Source organism: Nycticebus coucang, chromosome 12, assembly GCF_027406575.1.
Source record: "Nycticebus coucang isolate mNycCou1 chromosome 12, mNycCou1.pri, whole genome shotgun sequence".
In the NCBI taxonomy this organism is placed as follows: Eukaryota; Metazoa; Chordata; class Mammalia; order Primates; family Lorisidae; genus Nycticebus; species Nycticebus coucang.
Window position 1 is genome coordinate 108,255,291 of NC_069791.1, and position 22,758 is coordinate 108,278,048.

The following is a 22,758-nucleotide window of genomic DNA, read 5'->3' on the forward strand; positions in this document are numbered from 1 at the left end:
TCTTATTTAGGTATCCAAATTGCATCTACCTGTCAGGTGGGCTTGATCTGATTCCTAGATTTCCCTTTACAGACTCCTGGCTCTGGCCCAGTAGTATTCAAATTTTTATGTAGTCACAGAAGTTTTCCTTTTGTTGTTTGTTTGTTTGCTTGTTTGTTTGTTTGAGATAGTCTTGCTCTGTCTCGCCCTGCATAGAGTTTCATGGCAACATAGCTCACAGCAACCTCAAACTCTTGGGCTCAAGTGATCTCTTGCTTCAGCTTCCCAAGTAGCTTGGACTGCAGGCACATGCCACGATGCCCAGGTAGTTTCTCTGTTTTCATTAGAGATGGGGTCTTGCTATTGCTCAGGCTGGTCTTGAACTTCAGTCAGTCCACCCACCTTGGTCTCCCAGAGTGCTAGAATTACAGGTGTGAGCCACTGTGGTAGAGAGAAGCTGCTGTCATGGTACTCACTGAACTCTTTAATGTTCTCTCAGTTGTAAGCAACAGACCCTGCCTCTTATTAACTTAAGCTAAGTTAAATAAGTTAAATGGCAAGTCTGTAGTAAGGCCGCTGGGGCAGCTCACAGGACCCAAGAGGTTGCTGCAAATCTTAGGAAAGGACAGGAACCAACCAGCTATGGGGACTTCACCAGCAAAAAGACTCTGAGTTGGTCCCAGCAATTCCCAGGCTGGGAGTCTGGCTTAACTCAAGTTTCAAATCCCTGGGCAAGAAATATGATTTAGCTTGGTGGTGTGTCTAGTTCTGGAATAGTCAGCTGTGGTGGGGGCAGGATGACACAGCACAAACTGGGTCTCAGGAAGCTCAGCCCTGGATCTGGGACTGTTTTTAGGAAAAGGAGCACCTTTGGAAGCCTGGCTGCCAGCCCAGTCAGTGCCAGCACTCCTGTCTGCTCCTGAATATTCTGCCACCTTTGTATTTGTGTTTTTTCTCTTCTATTTTTTTCTTTCCCAACATCACCACCTGTTGAAATTCTGCTTGTCTGTCAAGGTTCTGCCCAGAAGTCACGGCTCCGGGAGGTTCTCTTTGATCCTTTCAGGTGATGTTCACTGGGGCTAGCACCACCTAGTGTGGCCATTTATGTGTGTAGCTTCATTTGATCTGCTAAAATTTTGTTAAGGAATTTGACGTCTATATTCATGAGTAATACTGTTCTGTAGCTTGTAATTTTCTTGTCTATATTTGCTACCAGGGTTATGCTTACCTTATGGGATGAATTAGGTAATATTCCCTCCTCCTCAATTTTCTGGAGGAGTTTTTGTGGAACTGAAGTTGTTTTTTTCCTTAAATGTTCCTTAAACCAGTGAAGACATCTGGGCCTGGAGTTTTCTTTTAAGGGAAGGTTTTTAACCACTCATTTTCTTTGGTAGGTACAGAGCTTTTCAAGGTTACCTGTTTCTCCTTTAGTGAGTTTTGGTATTTTGTGTCTTTCAGGAATGTGTCATTTCATCTCAAGTATCAAATTTGTTGGCATAAATTTGTTCATAATATTCTTTTGTTATCATTTTAATGAATGACTATAAAATCTGTAGTGATATTCTCTCTCTAATTCATGAGCTCAATAATTTTGGTCTTAATTTTTTTTTTTCCTGATCAATTTGACTCAAGGATTATGTCAACTTTATTGCCACTCTCTATTGTTTTTTTGGTTTTTTATTTCATTCACTTCTGTTCTTATGTTTATTTCTTACCTTCTGCTGTTTACTTCTAATTTAATTTATTCTTTTTTATAGTTTCTTATGATGGAAGCGTAAATCATTGATTTTTTTAAAGCTAGTTAATATACATTTTTAATTAACATAGAGTAAAATTCACTCTTCTTCATATTTAGTTTGGTAAATTTTGGCACACATATGGCTATATTACAGTTTCAATATTTTAAAAAACTTCCTCATACCTTCTCTACACCAGTCTTTGATTTTTAAATCTTGTTTTTTTAATTTTGAGTCTAATATTATAAATTTCCCTCTAAGTGCTGCTTTGGATGTGTCCAATAAATTTTGATATATACCGTTTGTTTTTATTCAGTTTAAAATATTTTATACTTTCCCTTCTAATTTCCTCTGTTCTGTCATTTGTGTAATTTCTAGCTTTTTGTCTCTCATGGATTTCTCTCCTGCTTTTGTATATCACTTTTTATTTTTGTATGACTGATAATTTTTGATTGTTTGACAGTTACCCTAAATTTTATATTGTCGAGTGATGGATTCTTTTAAAAAATATTCTGGGGCTTATGGTTATCTTAGTTGGAATTGGTTTGATACTTTTTTGAGGCTTGCTTTTAAGCTTTGTTAGAGCTAGTTCAGACAGCCTTTAGTCCACAGAGGTGATGCCCTTCAGAGACTCTGTATGATGTCTCATGGTCCACACTGGCCAGCCGTGTGTGAGCTCCAGGGCAGCAGGTCTTTCCCTTCCCTCACTCGCGTGCACAGATTAGAACGTAGCAGAAGCCTCAGAAGGAACGCTCTGATGTCTCTAGAGCTCTCTTTAGCTCCCTCCTCTTCAGTACTCTCTCCCACAGATTTTAGCCACTTGACTTCCTCAGACTCCAGACTCTTTCTTCTCATCTCAGAGAGACTATAGGCTTTGTTTGGGTTTCCTCTCCCTGGGCTGAGATCTGCGTACTCTCCCCAGTGAGCTGGAGCAGTCCCTGGGCCACCTGCTTTGCTCCTTCTTTGTCTCTCCTGGGAACTGCAGGGGGCACCAGGAGAGCCATAGGGGGTTACTCTCCTATGCTGCCTGGTCTGATAACCCTTGTTTTATATATTTGGTCTAGTTTTCTAAGTTGCTTGTATCAGGAAGGTAAATCATCAAGGTAATCATCTTGGCCAATAGTACATCACCTTTTTTAAAAGAAAGTTTTATTGAGGTATAATTGGTATACAATAACCTGCATGTATTTAAAGTATACAATTTGACGAGCTTTAACACATGTAAACACCTATGAAACCATCACCACAGACAAGACAATGTAGATTTCCACTCCCTCAAAAGTTTTCTCATGCCCCTCTCTCTTCCACGCCCTGCTTCCTAAGCAACACCCATCTGTTTCCTGTCACTGTAGACTAGTTAGCATTTTCTAGAATTTTGTGTAAACAGAATCATGTACTGTGTCCTCTTCTTTCAGTCCACATAATAATTTCAAGATTCATCCATGTTTTTGTATGTATTAGTAGTTCTTTCCTTCTTATTATTAAGAGTATTCCATTGTATGAAGTCCATAATTTGTTTATCCAGTCATCTGTTTATGGACTTTGGGTTGTTTCCAGTTTTTAATCATTGCAAATAAAGCTGCTGTGAGTGTTTGTATACAAGTCTTTCTATGGGCATATTGTTTGTGTACAAGTCTTTGTATGGACATATATTTTCTTTCTTTTTAGTATATACCTAGGAATGGAGTGGCTGAATCATATGCAGTGTATGTTTGCCTTTTTTTTTCTTTTGTATAGAGACAGAGTCTTACTTTATTGCCCTTAGTAGAGTGCCGTGGCGTCACACAGGTCACAGCAACCTCCGGTTCCTGGGCTTAGGCCATTCTCTTGCCTCAGCCTCCCGAGTAGCTGCGACTACAGGCGCCCCCCACAATGCCCGGCTATTTTTTGTTGCAGTTTGGCTGGGGCCAGGTTTGAACCCACCACCCTCGGTATATGGGGCCAGTGCCCTACCCACTGAGCCACAGGCACCGCCCTTTTTTTTCTTTTTTTTTTTTGTAATTAAAGAAACTGACAAACTGTTTTCTAAAGTGCCCATATAATTTAACATCCCAGCATCAATGTATGAAAGTTTCTTCCTGTCCTCAATAGGACTTGGTATGGTCACCTTTTTAGTATTAGCCGTTCTAATAGATATGTAGTAGTATCTTACAGTGATTTTAATTTGCCTTTCCCTAAAGAATAATGATGTTGAACACCTATCATGTACTGATATCTTCTTTGGTAAAAAGTCTTTTCAAATCCTTTGCCCATTTTTATTGGGTTGTCTTTTTTCTTTTCTTTCTTTCTTTCTTTTTTTTTGAGACAGAGTCTCAAGCTATCACCCTGGGTAGAGTGCTACAGTGTCACTGCTCACAGCAACCTCAAACTCTTGTGCTTAAGCAATCCTCTTGCCTCAGCCTCCCAAGTAGCTGGGACTATAGGTCCCCACCACAATGCCCGGCTATTATTGGTTTATAGTTGTCATTGTTTGGCGGGCCTGTGCTGGATTCGAACAGCCAGCCTCGGTGTATGTGGCTGGCGCCTTAGCCGCTTGAACTACAAATGCTGAGCCAAGATTGTCTTTTTTCTTATTGTTGAGTTTCTTATTGTTGAGTTTTGAGAGTTCTTTATATATTCTGGGTATAAGTTCTTCATCAGATGTATTTTGCAAAGATTTCCTCCCAGTCTGTGCAATGTGTTTTCATTTTCATGACAGCATCTTGGAAAGAGTAAACATTTTTAATTTCTGTGAAGTTCTTATGGCACTTTTGTGTGCTGCTTTTTCTCTGCACATTCTCTCCCATCTGGACTGCAAACCTTGGAAGGGAGAAACCATGGCTCTCTTGGTGCCCCCTGCAGTTCCCAGCCTAGCCCCTGGTACTCCATCAGCGCTCAGCCAAAGTTTGCTGATGGGTCACCTCTCCACCATGTGGCAACTCCCCAAGGCTGCTGTCTCCCTGGCATCCTGTGCTCAGGGTCTCAGCAGGGGAGGTGCTGGCTGTGAAGTGGAGATGACAGGCTTCTAGGTACAGTGAGCAAACTCTTTATGTCTTGGGTGACTGGCTTTCTCGATGGTCTTCCTCCCTCGAGCCCTGACTTGTGGGGACAGTGGGAATGTGGTGCTTATCATGTGTGCTGTGGCCTGCCTTCATCCAGTAATGTGGCCCTCTGAACTTCCTGCTTAGCCTGCAGGAATGAGGGTCCACTTCCTGAGGACACCTAACTGTGGGGTCAAGGAACTGGGAAGAAGCAGCCAGAAAGTGGGAAGGGTAACAGGGAGAGGGCAGAGCAAAACGGGACATAGAGCCTGGGACACATCTATAGGATCACTACTTGTGCTTCACGGTGAGCAGCAACGTGTCCCTGGCGCAGGGTGCCCTGAGAGGCGGGCGGGCTGGAGGCAGTTTGCAGGCTTCCGTACAGGCAGTGTCTGGGTCCTGCATTCCTTCCAATGTGTGGGAGCTGCTAGAGGGCAGTGGGTCCAAGAAAGGATCTGATCCACTCTGAACTCCTCCATGGGTTCCTGGTAATTTCAGCTGGAAGATAGGAAGGATGGAGAGATGTGGGCCCTGGCAAGGAGGGGAAACTAACAGACTTTCTTATCATTCAACAAGTGTTTGCTGGACTCTTACAATGGGTAAGGTACTATTGTAGGAACTAGAACAAATCTCATGAGTCTTATTCAAGTGAACAACAAGATAAATTGTGATTGTAACAAACCATAGAAGAAAATGAATAGAGTGGAGTGGTAAGTAATGGGTGGTCATGATGCAGGGGTCAAGAATTTACCAGCCAGGGTGGTCAGAGAAGTCTTCTGTGAGGAAGGAACATCAGAGCTGATGCCTGACTAGGGGGAAGGAGCCAGCTCGGGGAAGATCTGGGGCAAGAATGCTCCAGGCAAAGGTGCACATGCAAAGCCTTGAGGTGGGAACAAACTTATACATCTGAGGTGCAGAAAGCAGCCAAGGTGAGAGTGGCCACGTGGGCAGGGACCAGATGTGAAAAGAGATTTAAATTTTATTCCAGTTGCAGTGGGAAACCCCTACGGGATTTTTAAGTAGGACATCTACTTAAATGTGGTGTGATCAGGTAGAAGTTTTTTGTTGTCGTTGTTGTTTTTGTTTTATTTTATTTATTTATTTTTGAGACAGATTCTCACTATGTTGCCCTGGGTAGAATGCAGTGGTGTTCTAGCTCACAGCAACCTCAAACTCTTGGGCTTAAGCAATTCACTTGCCTCAGCCTCCCAAGTAGCCGGCACTACAGGCGCCTGCCACAGCACCCAGCTATTTTTTTGTTGTAGTTGTCATTGTGGTTTAGCTGACCTGGGCCAGGTTCGAACCCACCAGCCTCGGTGTATGTGGCCGGCACCCTAACCAATGAGCTACAGGCACCAAACCCAGATGGAAATTTTTAAAAGAAACTTCTGGCTACTAGATGGAAAGTGGATTCATAGGGGTGTAGGAATGAGTCTCAGAGGGGAAAGCTGGGAGCCTTGTTAGGAAGCTGCTGCAGTAGTCCCAGCAAAAGATAATGTGGATTGGATTAGGGTGTTGGCTAGAGAAATGGGGGAAACTGGAAGGGTTCATGACAACTTTGGAGCTAAGGCCAGGGCCTGCTGATGAATTGGATGTGGGGAGGTGTGCAGTGACGTGAAAGGGATGCATTAAGGATGGCTCTTGTGATTTGGCCTTATCAACCCTGGGGGGCCATTTACTAAGATGGGGAAACAAGAAGAGGCACGGGGGTGGAGATGGACTTGGGCTAGATTTGAATGGGGGTGGGCACCAAGGGAAGAGTCTGAGTGAGGCCCAAGTTCCTGGCTCCTATCTCTGTGTGACAAATGGTGCCATTTCCAGAACCAGTGAGCATAGGCCGTCACAGAGTGGTTTTGGAGAAGAAACTGGAAAGTTCAAGTTTGGTGCCCTGAGGCCCAGGTGCCTGGGAGAGCTGCCAGCTGGCAAGAGTGCCAGTGGGCCCAGGCTGTGCACTGGTGGGTTTGGGGGGCTGGCTGCTGGCTGGTTTGGATTAGGCAGCAGGAGGTTAGCTTCTTTCATCTTTAGTCTTTCTTTTCCAGATCCTTACACCCAAGCATGCCCCCAAATGAGACAGTTTCTTTCTGATAGATTTTTCCTCATAGACAATTTTAACATAAAAGCAATGTTAATGAAAACCAAATGTGAGCACAGGCCTTCCAGTAAATCATAATAGATGAGATGCTGCACCGAAATGAATAGCCCACAGTGGAAAGGGTTGACCAGTTGGCAGAAGGCGCTTGTTGTGATTCAGTTGGGCCACATAATGAATTCTGGTTCATATCTGTAAAAGAAAATGCAGGCTTTGCTCTTTTGTCAAGTCCAAGGGCAAGCGGAGGTGGGGGATGAGTTTTGCAGCTTTTGTGTTCTTAATGCTTCCCCAATCCACCCACCACCCTCTGCTCCTGCCCCTTCCTTTCATTTTTGTTTACCCCGGAGGAGTCTTAGGCTTTTGTGTTTTGTGTTGTGTTTGTTTCACTAAGAAGTAACTAGATGAGAGATATGGGAACGTTTGAAAGGTAATATAGGATAAGGGGGGTCATTGGTCATGCAGAGAACTGGCAAAATATCATTTTGGATCTTGACTGACTCATAATCAGAACTGGAAATACATTGGAAATTAACCCAACATCTGGTTAGCTTTTGAAATAGCTGGTGTATAGTTCTCCAAAGCTGGCAACACTTGATATGACTTGCCAAAGAGACCTTGCATGGTCAAAAGAAATGTTAAAAGTTTGAACATTATTTACCTGGTATTCTCATGGTCTCTGTGTCCAGGCTTGTCTGTCTGAGTTGATTCAAGGCAGCTTTGGTCTGGATCTTTTCCACTCCTGCCCTGAATGGGGGCCACCACTTACGGGGAAAGAATCCAGAAATCACAACTGAGTGGGAAGCTTACATTGCAGAGCCGCACCCTTCCCTTCTGGTTTGGATTCTTTGAATGAGTTAGTTGAGAGCTCCACCCCTCAGCTCTGTAGAGAAGGGGACACCCTTTCTGACTCCCATTTGGGCAAGCAGACTTTGGCCCCCAAGGCAGGTCTGAGGGAGAGGGCAAGGAACACTACTTGGTCTGTGGGAACTCAGTGATCTAGTATTCCTGGGGGAAGCACATCCAGGGTTTCTTTGGAATTTGTCTGTCACTAGGTACTTAATGGTTGAAGCAAATAAGATAATATATTATGTACAGTGTTTATTTCAATCAGAGGGAAATGAGTAGCAAAGAAAAGCTATTCAGTTTGCTGCAAAACCTGCGTTTCTGTGACTAAAATCTGTAGCGTGTGTGTGTGTCCTTGCACACGTGCTATCTTACCTTTCATATATATGTCCTTGCTAATTCTGTGATGTTGACCTTATTCATTCAGAATTGTCAGCCATCATTTTGCTTCAAGAAGGTGGTTGAAGCCCAAATCAAATGCTCTTCTACAAATTAAATGCCTTCCTAAGAATAATGATGATATAATGCTTGTTACAGAAAACAAAAATGAGAATACGATTTTTCTCACTTGCCTATGGTTTTACCACCTCACAGGAACCATTTGCTTCTTTCTTTCTAGTCTCTTTTGTGCATGGGGTGATAGTTGAGCTGTTCTGCTTAGTTGTCATGTTGTAGCTTCCAATTTATGGATGTTTCCCTTAATTTTGAGATATGTCTTATCTCTCTTTTTTGTAGTGGGTTAAATTTGATCAAAATTAATTAACTACTTAAAACTTAATTTGATTCAGCAAGCATTTGTGGACTGTTGTCTTTGTGCCAAGAACACTGGAGCTAGAGGAATATTGGGAGCCTTCGAATTGCTGCACAGGCCTTGAAAACTGATGGTCAGTGTGGATTGATTCAGAGTGACAGAGGCGGGAAGAGACTGGGGAGAGGAGATAAAGCACATGGCCCAGAGGCAGATAAGGAGATGGTCAAAGGTTTTTTTTTTTTTTTGATACAGTTTTGCCATAAGTTATGTGGAATCTCCTCTGCTCTCTGTCTTCCATGGTTGGTGAAATTCACCTCACGCAGAATATATTGCAGTACTAGGCCTATTGGGGGAAGGGCCAGAGCATGGAAACCACCCCAGAGTCAACCATAGCACAACCAGGTCACACCCCCACCACTAAATGCCTCTCATGGTCCCTCCAATGCATCACCCACCAGGGGTCCTGGTACTGAGCTTTGCCTATCCCTCCCAACCCTCCAGCTCACGGTCCACCTAGCTCTGCTCTACTACCTATAGTCCCCCCCTTGGCTTTGCAAGTCCTGGCACTCTCTGTCCAGCTTTAGGCAAACTCCTAATTCATCCTCAGAACCCAGCAGCTCTCACCTGACAGGGCCCCCCAACAGCTCAGCATGCCTTCTTTGGGCCTTCTGTAACATGAATTCCCATCTGTGCATAATGGCAGGACCTAGCAGTCATTGACCTGTGACGGTGTTCTTCTCCTCATTCAATCATGACAACAATCCTGTTGTGGATCATTACTATAATTATTCCCATTTCCCAGGTGAGGACTGAGTCTGAAATAGGTCAAGTCTGAAAACAAAATTCCTCCCACACTGACTCTTCCCCTGGGAGAGAGTAAGCCTACCTCAGAAGTGGTAGCTGGTCAGCATGCAAGGCCATGGGGCTCTCTATGTGGGTGGTGCCACCCCTTCCTACCTGCACCTTCCTTTGGAATCTTCTGAAGGTGGTTCACACTATGCTTGGGGAAGCAGATTAATGTCTCTGGGCCTCAATTTCATTACCAAAGGAAGAGGTTGAACTTGGCATCTGGTGCAGATAGAAGCTCTGCATTCTCTTTGGGGCCCTCCCCATGGAGAGTGGATCTGCCAGTGGGGAACGGTCAGGAGAACCTTGGAACATTTTTCTTCCTGTCAGCAAAAGATTTTGCCATACATTTCCTCATTTTCCAGAAATTCTACATGGGGGTAGGGAAGAGGGCAATAATTGGAAAAAAAGCAAAATGGACCTCTCCATGGAAATTCAACACCAGTTTCCTCTTTCTGTGATTCTCTGGCTACCACTATGTCCCAGAGGTAGCTGGCAGCTGGGCTTTTTCTGCAGCCTTCTCTGACCTGCGACGTAGAGCGACGGATGGTCAGGCTGTATACTTGGGTGATGTGCCTGGGAGGCAGGGGAGCCTTTTTTCCCCTAGCACCACTGACTAGAAGTTTGCAGAGGGCCAGGAATTAAAGGCTAGAGAGATTTTGAGATGGTGCTATCATCTTCAGAGAAAAAAATGCTAGAAAGATTCAGTTGATGTTCTTTTTGCCATTTTATAAGCCAGAATGCTTCAGAGTTAGACATTTAGCATCAAAACAGGATACAGAATCCACAAATTAAATATTCACTGCAATCACATTTTTTGACGAAGCCACGTTTGTGGCGCATGAGAGAGAACAGTACCAAACTTGAGCTCTCAAGCTGTCCCTCACCCATCATCCCTTTGGTATGATTTAGCCTCTCGCTAAGAGTTGGACAGAATTCAATAAAGTAAGATATATTGTTATGATTTATTACATCAACGTGTGTGTAGGAGTTACTTAGAATCCAGACACTCAGCTCTTCAATGCTATCTTCCACTGTTTTGTCAAGGTTCTAAATGAAGCGTCATTTGGTACTCAAGAGGCCATATTTCAAGAGTTCCGAGAAGTGCCACCTTACCCCCCTATTGTAGAATAACAGGAAAGGATGTGCTTCAAGCATAAACAATCCATTTGTTCCTCTGAGCTTGGATGGATCAAGCAAATGTTTGTTTCTACAAGTGTATTTTTAAGAGCCACGCTAGATGAGCAAGTAAGCAGTTTGAAGACCTCTTATTCAAGGCCTGGACTGTTCTAGCAGCCCTGGTGGGTCTCTAGTTACCCCAGCAACTAGGTACTGCTTTAGAAAAAATGATAACATGGCTTGTAATTATCAACTTTGCTCATTCCCTCTTTCCTCTTCCCCCTCACCTGCCCTACTCCCATCTCATCTTTTGTCTATCAAATGCTGTTAGTTTTTACACAGGGAACTGCAGGATTTTCACTGAAGGAAAAATAATTCCTTTGCCTCTTGGTAGATCTCCTTTATTGGTTTTGTTATTTGTACACCTTTCCATAATAAAGGTTTAGTTTAGTCTCTTTCTGCTAATGCCATGCCCTCAGGCCATAGTAGCATCTGCCTTGCCCAGCTCACAACCTGCTGCCCAGTGTGTTTGTTGAGTGGGCCTCAATCAGACCCAGCTCATTAAGTTTGTGGTTAAGAGCTTGAAGGTATGACTGTTGGAGATGACTATAGCTTCCTTTATGTCTGGACTCTTTCTCTAGATCTGTGTTTTCCCACATGTGGAATGTTCCTCGTGTAGGAGTGGCTTCAGGTGGCACACAGACCTGGCACAAAATGACAGTCAATCACACTGGGTGAAAATTACTCTTTTTTCCATTCCCTGTGCTCATGTCTAGGAGAACGTTACCATTTGGACCAGTCAACACTACTAAGTACCTGCTATCCTCCCTTTTAAATGAAAATAGATCAGGCCTTGGGCCACGATTAGTAGACAGTCTACAGTCATTGGCTAGAATGTAAAGATACTTTTTGGTTTTTTTTAATGGTTACTATCAATTTTTCATTGCATCAGGGCTGCCTTCCTGTTTGTAAGTAGTGGTAGAAACTGTATGTATTAGGCTGAGTGTGGGGCTCACACCTGTAATCCCACCACTTTGATAGACTGAGGTGGGAGGATTGCTTAAGGCCAAGAATTTGAGATGGGCCTGGGCAACATAGTGAGACCCATCTACACAAAAAATAAAATATTAGCTGGGCATGGGGTGCACACCCATAGTCCCAACTACTTGAGAGGCCAAGGCAGGAGGATCACTTAAGCCTAGGAGTTCAAGGCTACAGTGAGCTATGATTACAGTGCTCTTTATTCCAGGCTTTATGACAGAGTGAGACCCTATCTCAATGAAAAAGATAACAACAACAACAGAAAGATAATGTATATTTTAATACATTTACATGAGTTCAATTTACCGAGAACTCTGAAGTAAGGTATAGTACCAGCAGAAATCCCTAATGATAGAAATCACAAAGACGGACCATGGGAGGCTGAAGCTGAGGAAACCCCGCTGTGTGGGACCTTTCAGAATGAGAGTTCTTGTAATAAGGCAGCTCCACTCACAGCTTTCCTCCTTCTCTGTCTCAGGCATGGATCCTGAGAAATTAGAGCGAATCCAGCTCCCAGTGCCAAATGCAGCCGAGAAGACCACTTACAACCACCTCCTGGCCGAGAGACTCATCAGGATCATGAACAACGCTGCCCAGCCAGGTGCCTGGGGCAGCTGCTTACAGGGCTGGGGTCAGAGGGTCTTGGCGTCTGGCTATGGCCCTTCTGAGAATCCAGACAAATCTCAGCTACTCTCTCTGCCCCCTCAGCCCCTGTGTCCTGGGCCACCAACACTCTCCTGCCTGCTGCAGCTGGGCCTTTAGCTCTGGGTCTCATCCCCCTCCCTCCAGGTGGCCCAAGGCTATGTTGGGAGAGCAAGGGAAGAAGATTGGAAGGTTTGGATCAGATGTTCTTAGTACTATGTGATGTGCCGAGTATCTGCACTGGGCAGGGGGAGGGCTAGAAAGAGCAGGTGCAGTGACCTGGCATAGTGCTTCTCAACTGGGGGTGATTTTGCTCCCCTCCCCCACAGGGACATCAACAATGTCTGGAGACTTTTAGGGCCATTACAACTCAGGGAGCGGGTATTATTGGCATCTAATATGTAAAGGCCAAGGTGCTGCTGAATGCCATGCAAGGCACAGGCCAGCCGACCACATGGGATTATCCACCAGCAGTGCCGAGGTTGGGAACTCCTGATTGCAAAGGCAGGGAGAGAGGCCACCAGGGCAAAGTGGGTGCAAGGTAGAGGCCCGACTGAGCTGCTGACCTGGTAGAGAAAGAGCTACCAGGTCATGGGTCTGGAGCAGTCCGGCAGGCTGGGCTGGGGCAGGGGTGAGGAGGTGGTGACTACACAGGGGAGCTTTTGAAGTCACGGAGGGTGGGGTTTAGGTGGTGACTGGAAACAGAGTGTGGTTGTGCTGGTGAGTGGAGGGACTCAGAGGGACTGGTCAGTGGCCTCAAAGGTGTTTATTCACTCAACGGATGTTCACCGGTGCTTCCTGTGTGCTGGCCACAGAGTGTGAGGGATGAGGGCAAAGGTGGTGTGGGATGGAGGAGGGTCCTGGTAGTTTGTGAAGTTTGAGGAGCCTGGGGGCTTTACGTGGAGAGGGCTCTAGAACTCAGAGGTGAGGTCAGGGCCAGAGCTAGCACTGTGGGACCCAGGGACACAGGGGTGGCTGGTGAAGCCCCAGTAGAGAAGGAAGGGGTGTTGATGGGGCCCATTTCCAGAGGTGAGGAAGAGGAAGAGCCAGCACAGGAGCCCAAGCCAGGACCCATGTGGGGAGAAGAGAGGGGGAGGATGTGGGGTCTTGGGTGGTGAGCTCAGGACAGAGGGGTGCTCCATGGAGTTTGCGTCTGCTGAGAAGCCCCATCTGGGAGGCCCAGCATGTCACTGATGGTGGTGCTGAGGGGGCCTTTGGCAGGTGCTATGTGAGCTGGACGGGGCCAGGCAGGTGAGGCAAGTTGGGAATGGCCTGGGTGTTGGGGGTCAGGGTGAGTGGGAATAGGGCTCAGTTTCTTGGCAGGAGCTTGCAGATATAGAAAGTCACACTTCTTTGAGTGGAAAGTGACATTTCACTTCTCTTGAGGCAATAGGAGTATTTATAAGGACAGCAGGTGCAAGACAGTCTTCCAACAGGGAACAGTGGGGGCAGTATGAGGCAGGCAGAAGTGGGACTGTGTCCCTGGCGGGACAAACTGGGAGGAGACAGCTGAAGAGATGTCTGTTAGTGAAGGGTTGGAAGAACCGATGGAGCTGAGGCTACCCAGCCTTTCTTCATGGAGGTTCCCAGGGTTGGTGTCATGCTTTGGAAGAACTATTTTGTATGATATGCTTTTCTTATCTTTTAAGCAAACAGATTCCCCATTCTCATCTGTTTCTACCTGATCCAGGGGTATTAACAAAGGGGCAGGCAGGGAGGTGTGCCAGGGCGTATGTACCTAGAGTTTTCCCTAGTCCCCCCCCCCCCACCACCACCACCGATGTTTCTGCCTTAGAGACGTGGCCTAGAGACTCCCTCCTTTCCTGGGCCCTCCTTCCACACTGTGACCCTTCCCCAGAAATAAGCTTACAGACCCACAAAGGAGCTGGCTTAAGAGCAGTTGTCCCTCAGGCAAGCCGTTAACAGATGCCAGATGTGGGTTTTGGCACCTGGACACTTGGAGTTCACCACTGCTCAGCTGTGAGACCCTGGACAAGTCACTTCACTTTTTTAAACTTTCACCTTTAGAGGACCCGTTGCATTGTGATAGATGTTTATAGAAACTCCTTGAGGGCATATGGATAGCACCTGGCTCATGGTAGGCTGGTGTAGCAGGCTGTTTTAGTCAGAAGTTGGTTGTAGTTGACAAAAACTCTACTTAGACTGGCTTAATACCAACAGAAACAAATAAAACTGTGTTGTCTTGTAAAATGTTTAGGAGTCTGGCTTCAGGCACACCTGGATCCAGGAGCTCACATAGTGTTTTCAAGACTTACTACCTTTGCACTCTGCTGCCTCCAAGGCTAGCAAGATCATTTCCAGCACCTTCAGCCATCCCTTTAACACCGACCCTCTAGACTTGCTTGAAGGGGTATGTTTAGGTTTGTGCAATCCAGATGGAAGGGAGATCTTCAAGCTCTCTTTGCAGAGTGCTTTACAAAGATTGAAAATGCTGGCAAGGGTGGAGAGGTAGCAAATGTAGGTTATGCTTGTGCCACTCATGGCCCCATTACCGTTGCTGTCCTCTCCACAGCTTAGCACAGGAGGGATTCTCGTACCTAATAGTTTGGCAGATTGTGGGATTGAGCCTTACTGGCTCTTACTAGCTCCCTTGCCTGTCCCTTACCCAATCACTGTGACCAGGGGAGTGGAACACCCTGACTTGAACACTGTTGTACCCCAATCACATGACCCAGACTGGGACTGGTGTTTCTCCAAAGGAAAGCATAGGTGCTCATCCCTGAGAAAGGGGAAAGAACGCTGAACAAGCCAAACAGCCACAGAGGGCCACTTCCTAAGCCTTCAGTGTAATGCTTAGTCATCCCCCACCCCAATAAAGGGACTTCAGGAAGTCTTTGGTTTAGGTAGTTTTGAGGGGGGGCATTGAATTGTAATTTATTGAGAAGGAGATTGGCATTTAGGGTCTCCCTCAGTGTCCCCATTAGATGTTGGGGACCTTGAGTGGTCAGCCGATCAGCTGACCTGTTAGCTTCAAAGTAGGTAAGTCAGGAGCCTCATGCAGTCTGCCCTGGGTGTGCGAGGCTCACCCAGGTGTGCTCTGTAGATGGGAAGATCCGGCTGGCGACCCTGGAGCTCAGCTGCTTGCTCCTGAAGCAGCAAGTCCTGACCAGCTCCGGCTGCATCATCAAAGACGTGCACCTGGCCTGCCTGGAGGTGAGGCCTCTCTTCCCTCCTTCTCCCTGCAGCATCCAGATATGGGCCCTTGTCCACAGTGTCTCCAGTCACTAGTAGTAGTGGGGCTGGTCCCCTGAGACCCTGCTTTCACCCACTTGCTCAGAAGGAACTTTGCTTCAGCTCAGATTTGCTGAAATTTCACTCAGCTATGAATTTTAGCAGTTTCTGTTGCAATTATTTGCTTCTTTATTTGTCCCGAGGATTTTTGAATTTTTCCTTTTGTATTACAAAAGTTTTATACATATACAAACCTATACACATACATGTGTATACATTTATTTATAGTTTTTGTGCTAAAGTATATGTTAAGTTTTCAATAGCTTTTATGGGCTACTCACCTTTATTTTCCTTGTTTATTTTAGGAAATTTAGGAAGTACAAAGAGAGAAAAAGTAGCAGCTATAGTTGACTTTGGTGTGTGTCTGTGTAGACATTCACACTCACACTTATGTAGACACACACTTATTAGATAAATCGTTCATAAAATTGGAGTCAAAAGAGCCATAGTTTAAAACCCATTTCCTCCCACTTAACTGTGTATTAACAATTTTCCTGGCCATTACACTGAAATGCCTGTCCTTTTTTCCATCTTTTTGAGCTCTCCCTCTCTCTCATTAAGACCCATTTTATATGAAGGGTATTAGCCCAGCATCTGTGTTATATATATGCAGACTTTAGAATTATTCCTAGTTTGCCCAACCACTCTGAAACCTGCCTCCTTCACACCCTCCCTCTCTTTTAACAGGGGGCAAGAGAAGAAAGCGTTCACCTTGTTCGACATTTTTATAAGGTAATTGGCAGAGCACAGGTAGACAGCAGCATGGTGTGTCTTGTAGAAACAGGATTGTGGTGTCTAGTCCTATACATGTAAAGGTTATATGTCTTAAGGTATTTTTTGTACCTGAGCAAAAGTGTTCAATTTCATCATCTCAGAGCAGCAGTCTCTGAACTTTTCTGCCCATGTTCTCTTATCATTAAAATTTTTGAGGACTCAGCCCTAGTTTATGACAGTTTTCTTATCAATTATCTATGAATTTGTTTATTTAGGAATTTGTATGTAAATTGCGAATTGTATATGACTAAATTATACATAGTGAACTTATATTCATGAGCTATATTTGCTTATACGTATGAAATTGTGAATTACCTATGAATTTATGACATGTACATGTACATTATTTATATACATATTTACTAAGAAAGTTTATAGAGGCTTCTAAATTTATTAAGTTTAGTGAGATTTTCTAATGTACTATCAGGACTCTGAATATCTGAAAAATTTGTAGAGCTTTGTCTTTTTGTCTTTGTCTGATTATGATGGCTTGTTTAGCTTTAATCTTAAGAAATAGGTTTTACTCCATTTAGGCTGCTGTAAAGAAAATACTGCGAACTAGGTAGTTTGTGAACAGTAGAAATTTATTACTCCCAATTCTGCAGGCTGAGAAATTTGGTATCTGGTAAGGGCCTGCTTTCCTATGGATAGTACCTTCTTGCTGTGTCTTGACATGGTGGAAGAGGCAAGCAGTCCTTCTGGGGCCTCTTCATAAGGCCACTAATCCTGTTCATGAGGGCTTCACCCTCATGACCTAATCACTTCTGAAAGGCCCTGCCCCTTTTCCTGATACCACCACCTTAGGGGTTAGGATTTCAACATATGAACTGGAGAGGATGCAAACATTCTGACCTTACCTGTATAATATCCCTTAGACAAGGCTCATCACTTGTTAGTTATAGTGGATTAGTCCATATGTCAGACAGTCTTATTAATTTTCTAATTTTTTTGGCCACCATAACATATCTGTGCAGATCCTATCACTGATTGTTTTGCTTCTTAACATGGCTGATGAAGATCTTCCTAGAAAGGGGAAAGGTGTCAGCCCTGCCATTTTCTTATTGTTCACTTTTGTTATTTGTGGCCTCTTTAAAGTGCTGATTCTTTGCAGAAATCTATTTAAGCCATTATCTGTATTGTCAGTATGTGCTGAGATAAAATGAGCTCATTTAATCTAGAAGCCCACCTCTCCAGGTTCAGATGGCACCATCCAGCTGCAGCAGTGGGCGTTCCCAGACAAGGGCGGCACCCCTGTGGCCACCCTGAGGGGAATCCCAGCTCTCCTTCCTATTCTAGGCACACTCGGCCTCTCAGTGAGGGTATACCCCTCTAGCAAAGCTTCGAGGAAAGCAGAAACCTCACAGTTATGTTAATCATCTTTGAATCTCTTTCCTATACAATTTCTCTAAAAAACTTGTAAGGACCTCGGAAGATTTTGAATTGTAAAAACAGAAAGACATACAGGTAGACATTTTCTCAGGGGGTTATTCTTTTTTCTTCACAAATCCCTATCCAGATTTTTCTCTCTTGCTTTTATTCTATTACGTTTATACCCTACGTATAATGTTTCAGAAGCCTTTTTTTAGGGATGTTTTTAGGGATTGTCATGTCTTTTGGTGGTACTGATACCACACAAAGGTGTTCAAGTTTATCTGTAGTTCTGAAAACTGGAAAAATATAAAAAAGAGCTTTTCCCTTTCCCACTCCATGTGTGTGCATGTGTGTGCGTGTGTGTGTGTGTGTGTGTGTGTGTGTGTGTCTCCTTCAGGACCTATGAGAGAGACAGGATGGCTCTACCCAACTTTGTCCAGTAGAGGTTGCAGTGACAGTGAGTGCTAACATTTACCCAGGTCTGAGTGACAGGCTCTGTGCTCTGCTTTTTATGCACCTTCAGACTCATTTCACTCCACAACAATTGGCAGAGACAGGGCAGTCACCCCATTCTTGAAGCAGAACAAATAGTCTTCGAGTGGTAAAGCTGGGCTTGGCTCCTGGTTTACAAGTCTCAGAGCCGAGTTCTTACCCTGTTCTGAAGGAGGCCTCCTGGGCATAGCCAGGACTCTAAGGAACTATAAAACCCCAAAGGCCGTCCTTGCGAAACAGGTGGTTTCCAATTTTTTGACTATGGGGCTCTGGTACTGCCTGAGCTGTTGGTCCTGCACAGAGGTACTTAAAACCATTATTTAAAAGGTGTGAATCTCCCTGAAGCCCAGCTAAACCCAGGGTTTCCAGGCGATTTAGGTGGGAATGGGGTTGATGATCCTGATTGTTTGTAAAATCACAAGTGCTAAAAAGAAGAAAAGCTTTGAAACTATCCCTCCTGCTTGTGCTCACCATTGAGCAACCTTACTTGGAGGGTGCCAGAGATGAAACATCAGTCTGCCAGTAAATTTAAGTACGTTGTGTTATATGGGAACATGGAACGTCACTGTACGCTTTTATAAGTACAGTGAGCTTCATAGCACAAACAAGTATATCTGTGAGATGCACCAAAACAAAACAAAATGAAAAAAAAAAATGGAATAAGCAATAGAGTTTTAGTGTTAGGTTTATTTAATTATACTTGTCCTTTCAGAGGTGTGGCACCTCATATTTTTAACATGGCAACTTACCCAGGATTTTCCACTTCTCCAGCCATTCTCCATGAATAGATGATTTTAAACATGGAAATATTAACCTTTCCTATATTTTAAATATATATGGTGTTCTGTTGTTGTTTTTTAATTAATTGCTTTGACAGAAGAACTCTAACTCCATATACTTAAAAAAGGAGGAAAACGTTGTATAGTGCAATTTGAGATTTGGTCTGTCATTTGAGCGTGCATATTCATGTTCACATGTGTATTTTACTTCCTGGTGATTTACGAGAACTCACTAATGAGAAACAGATGGCCTCAAAAGCCACGAACTAAAGTTTATAATACTCTCTTGTTTATGGAAAAAAAATGAATAATCTTTTCTTCCCTCCCTTTTTAGGGAGAAGAAATCTTTTTGGACATGTTTGAAGATGAGTACCGGAGCATGACAGTAAGTGGGATTCAGAAGACACCTGCGCTGGCGTGCAGCCACGCCCCGGCCAGGCTCGCCTGCCAGACCTGGGGAGGACTCTCTGACTTGGGGGCTTTTTGACCAAATGGCAAAGATTGATGGGGAAGTAAATTTAAAGTGGTGCCTTTTGATTTTCACATTACATTCACTCCCCCTAAATTGAGCCACATCAGTAAAATTGGTCAGAAAGATTCACTTTGATATAAATAGGATTTGGTGAGCAGGGGTGTCTTTTTTTTTTTTTGTAGAGACAGAGTCTCACTGTACCGCCCTCGGTAGAGTGCCGTGGCGTCACATGGCTCACAGCAACCTCTAACTCTTGGACTTACGCGATTCTCTTGCCTCAGCCTCCCGAGTAGCTGGGACTACAGGCGCCCGCCACAACGCCCAGCTATTTTTTTGTTGCAGTTTGGCCGGGGCTGGGTTTGAACCCGCCACCCTGGGCATATGGGGCCGGCGCCCTACTCACTGAGCCACAGGCGCCGCCCAGGGGTGTCTTTTTTATTAGAGACTTATTCCATGCCAGATGTTTATAGCATGTTGTATAAAATCTCTTTATCCTTATATCAGCCAATGGGAGCAGTTCCTGTCATTGTCCCCTTTTTTGCCAGTGAGGAAACTGAGAATCAGAGAGGTCAAGTGATGCCCCCAAATCTGCTTGGCCAGTGAGTGGCAGAGCCAGGCTTGCAAAGCAGAACAGTTTACCTCCCAGTCCCCGTGCTTCTCCATATGTTATGCTATTGGCTGCTCCCCCAGAATGTTCCAGCACACAGCTCTTCCCCAAATCTGCAGCCCCAGCACAAGGGCTTTGTTTTCCCTCCAACAGGCAGCGTCCAGGGAAGCAGAAGGTCCACAAGGCAACAGTTCTCTCTGCTTTGCTTGTTTATCTCTACAGCCTAGCACCTGCCTGTTAGGAGGCTTTCAATAAATAGATGATTGAAGATGACTCTTCCCTCCAAATATTACCCACCAAAGCATGAAGTGATCAGGGAGTTTACAATAAACCTAAGTGTTTAAAGTGTCAAAAGGAAAAGGCAGGCAGTAGCTGCTAAGTGGCTATCTGGCTCGCTGTGCCTTTCCCTGGGTATCTGGGCAACTGAACCCCTACCACATCCTTGGTCACTGCATGTCTGAGGCCTCTGTGGGAGCCTTTTCAAGGGAAAAGTTTAAAATTGGCATAACTCCTCTCCAGAATGCCCCGGTAGCCCCAGTGCCCAGGCCTACATATGATCCGTGGGCCTCACTCCTGTTGGCATCTGGTCCCTTAGAGAGGGGCACAGTCTTCTACTCTTTGGACCATTAATTACACTGGAGTGGTTTCAGTGGTCATTTACCATTTTACCCCTCTGACATCCCCTTGTGTGGCGGAATTCCCCATAGTTTGGTTTCCTCTTTAGAAATGTAAGCTCCTGTGTCATTGGACAATGTGGAAAAGCTTGGCTTTGTTGTTTACCATGTAAGCTTGGATAGGTTGCTTAAGTTCTGAGCTTTGATTCTTTTTCTCATCTGTAAGATGGGACCTGTACCACAGAGCTACATGAGCTGGATGTGAAATACCCAATGAGATGCCTTGTGTAGAATCCTTGTGCCAAAAATACATATTTCCTCTGCTTCCCACCATAGGGAACTTCCTGAGTTTTGTTTCTTTGTTTTAATCAAATGTTTATTATGTGTCTTACACAATGCCAGGCATTCTAGAGAAATACAAAGATGACACATCCCCTGGCCCTGCATCTGAAAGTCAGTCTTCACCTCAGCCTTCAGGACCCCAGCCTGAGTGGAGTGGGGGGGTGGGGGTGGGGACAGGCCCTTGAGTGCTGCTGAGTGGAGGCCACTGCCCTAAAGGCAGCCCATGGCTTGCCTCCCTACCCTCATTTCCTTTGTTGTCCCTGCTTTGAGGCAGAAGGGGTAATGAGCTAGCAATCTAGCTTTGCCCTCAGCAGGCTGGAGGTACTCCCTAGGGCATCAGTTAGTTACAGAGGGATGGAGCTGGAGGCTGCTCTGCCACCCAGCTGAGGTAAACAGATTTGGGGTGGGGCACCTCAGGCCTGGAAGAAATGCTGTACGGTGGCTCCTTGGCCCCCAGCTCACTCATTGTGTGTCTAGTTTTATTTTGTGCTGCGGTAACAGAGCACCACAGCCTGGGTAATCTTTAAAGAAAAGAGAATATTCTTATTCGTCTGGAGGCTGAGAGGTCTAATATCAAGGCACTAGCATCTGGCGAAGGCCCTCTTGCAACATCATCCCATAGTGGAAGGTGAAAAAGCAAGAGATCAAGACGGGGCTGAACTCACACAAACCCAAGGGAACAAACCCCCTCCTGCAGTGGAGGCAGAGCCCCCAGGCCATCATCACCTCTTATTAGTCCTACCTCTTTTTGGGGGGGAGTGGGGGGAGATAGTCTCACTTTATCACCCTTGGTAGGTAGAGTGCCCATGGTGTCACAGCTCACAGCAACCTCAAACTCTTGGGCTCCCAAGTAGCTGGGACCACAGGTAACTGCCACAATGCCCGGCTATTTTTATAAACGAGGTCTCCCTCTGGCTCAGGCTGGTCTCTAACCCGTGAGCTCAGGCATCCACTCACTTCCGCCTCCCAGAGTGCTAGGATTATAGGCCTACCTCTTTTTTTTTTTTTTTTTTTTTGTAGAGACAGAGTCTCACTGTACAGTCCTCGGGTAGAGTGCTGTGGTGTCACACTGCTCACAGCAACCTCTAACTCTTGGGCTTACGCGATTCTCTTGCCTCAGCCTCCCGAGCAGCTGGGACTACAGGCGCCCACCACAATGCCCGGCTATTTTTTTGTTGTTGCAGTTTGGCCAGGGCTGGGTTTGAACCCGCCACCCTCGGCATATGGGGCCAGTGCCCTACTCACTGAGCCACAGGCGCCGCCCAGGCCTACCTCTTGATTCTGTTGCATTCGGGTTAAGTTTCCAACACGTGAACTTTGAGGGGCACATCCAAAACACAGCGCTGAGTGTCTGGACAGCTGGCTTTCCTCACATCCTTGCCCTGTTTGTTTAGTCATCTTTCTATAGCAGGAGCAGGGATGGGGAATGTGATGTTTGAAGCCCACTTCCTGAAGAGAAGACAAAGAGAAAGCTTGTGGTGTGTGAAAGAGTAAAATTAATTCTATAGGGTGGCGCCTGTGGCTCAGTGAGTAGGGTGCCGGCCCCATGTACCAAGGGTGGCGGGTTCAAACCCGGCCCCAGCCAAACTGCAACAACAACAAAAAATAGCCAAGTGTTGTGGCAGGCACCTATAGTCCCAGCTACTCGGGAGGCTGAGGCAAGAGAATCACCTAATCCCAAGAGCTGGAGGTTGCTATGAGCTGTGACGCCACGGCACTCTACCAAGGGTAACAAAGTAGGACTCTGTCTCTAAAAAAAAAAGTAAATTAAATTAATTCTAAAAAAATCTTAGCTTTGTGAAATGTCATTCCTTTGTGATGCCAACCAAATGAAGTGTTAGTGTTCAGTAGACCACATGCATTAAGTGGTCAGTACTGATGCAGCAAAGTTCTGCGAGGGGAGGTGGGGCTGGGCTGTAACCTGGTGTCCTGATAATTCAAGAAGTCTTCATGGAGGTGGTGTGGAAGGAAACCAACAACTCTGCCCCT

General features: G+C 45.3%; 1 protein-coding gene across 8 annotated transcripts in view; it reads left to right on the forward strand.

Moving 5' to 3' along the window:
* Window positions 1-22,758, forward strand: part of CLEC16A (C-type lectin domain containing 16A) — a 241,250-nt gene that overhangs the window by 86,775 nt on the left and 131,717 nt on the right. For all 8 annotated transcript variants that reach the window (XM_053554134.1, XM_053554138.1, XM_053554136.1 and 5 more), the window contains 4 exons: window positions 11,903-12,025; window positions 15,131-15,240; window positions 16,006-16,050; window positions 19,069-19,119. In XM_053554134.1, the coding sequence (XP_053410109.1) occupies window positions 11,903-12,025; window positions 15,131-15,240; window positions 16,006-16,050; window positions 19,069-19,119 (329 nt within the window). The remainder of the gene's footprint in view (window positions 1-11,902; window positions 12,026-15,130; window positions 15,241-16,005; window positions 16,051-19,068; window positions 19,120-22,758) is intronic.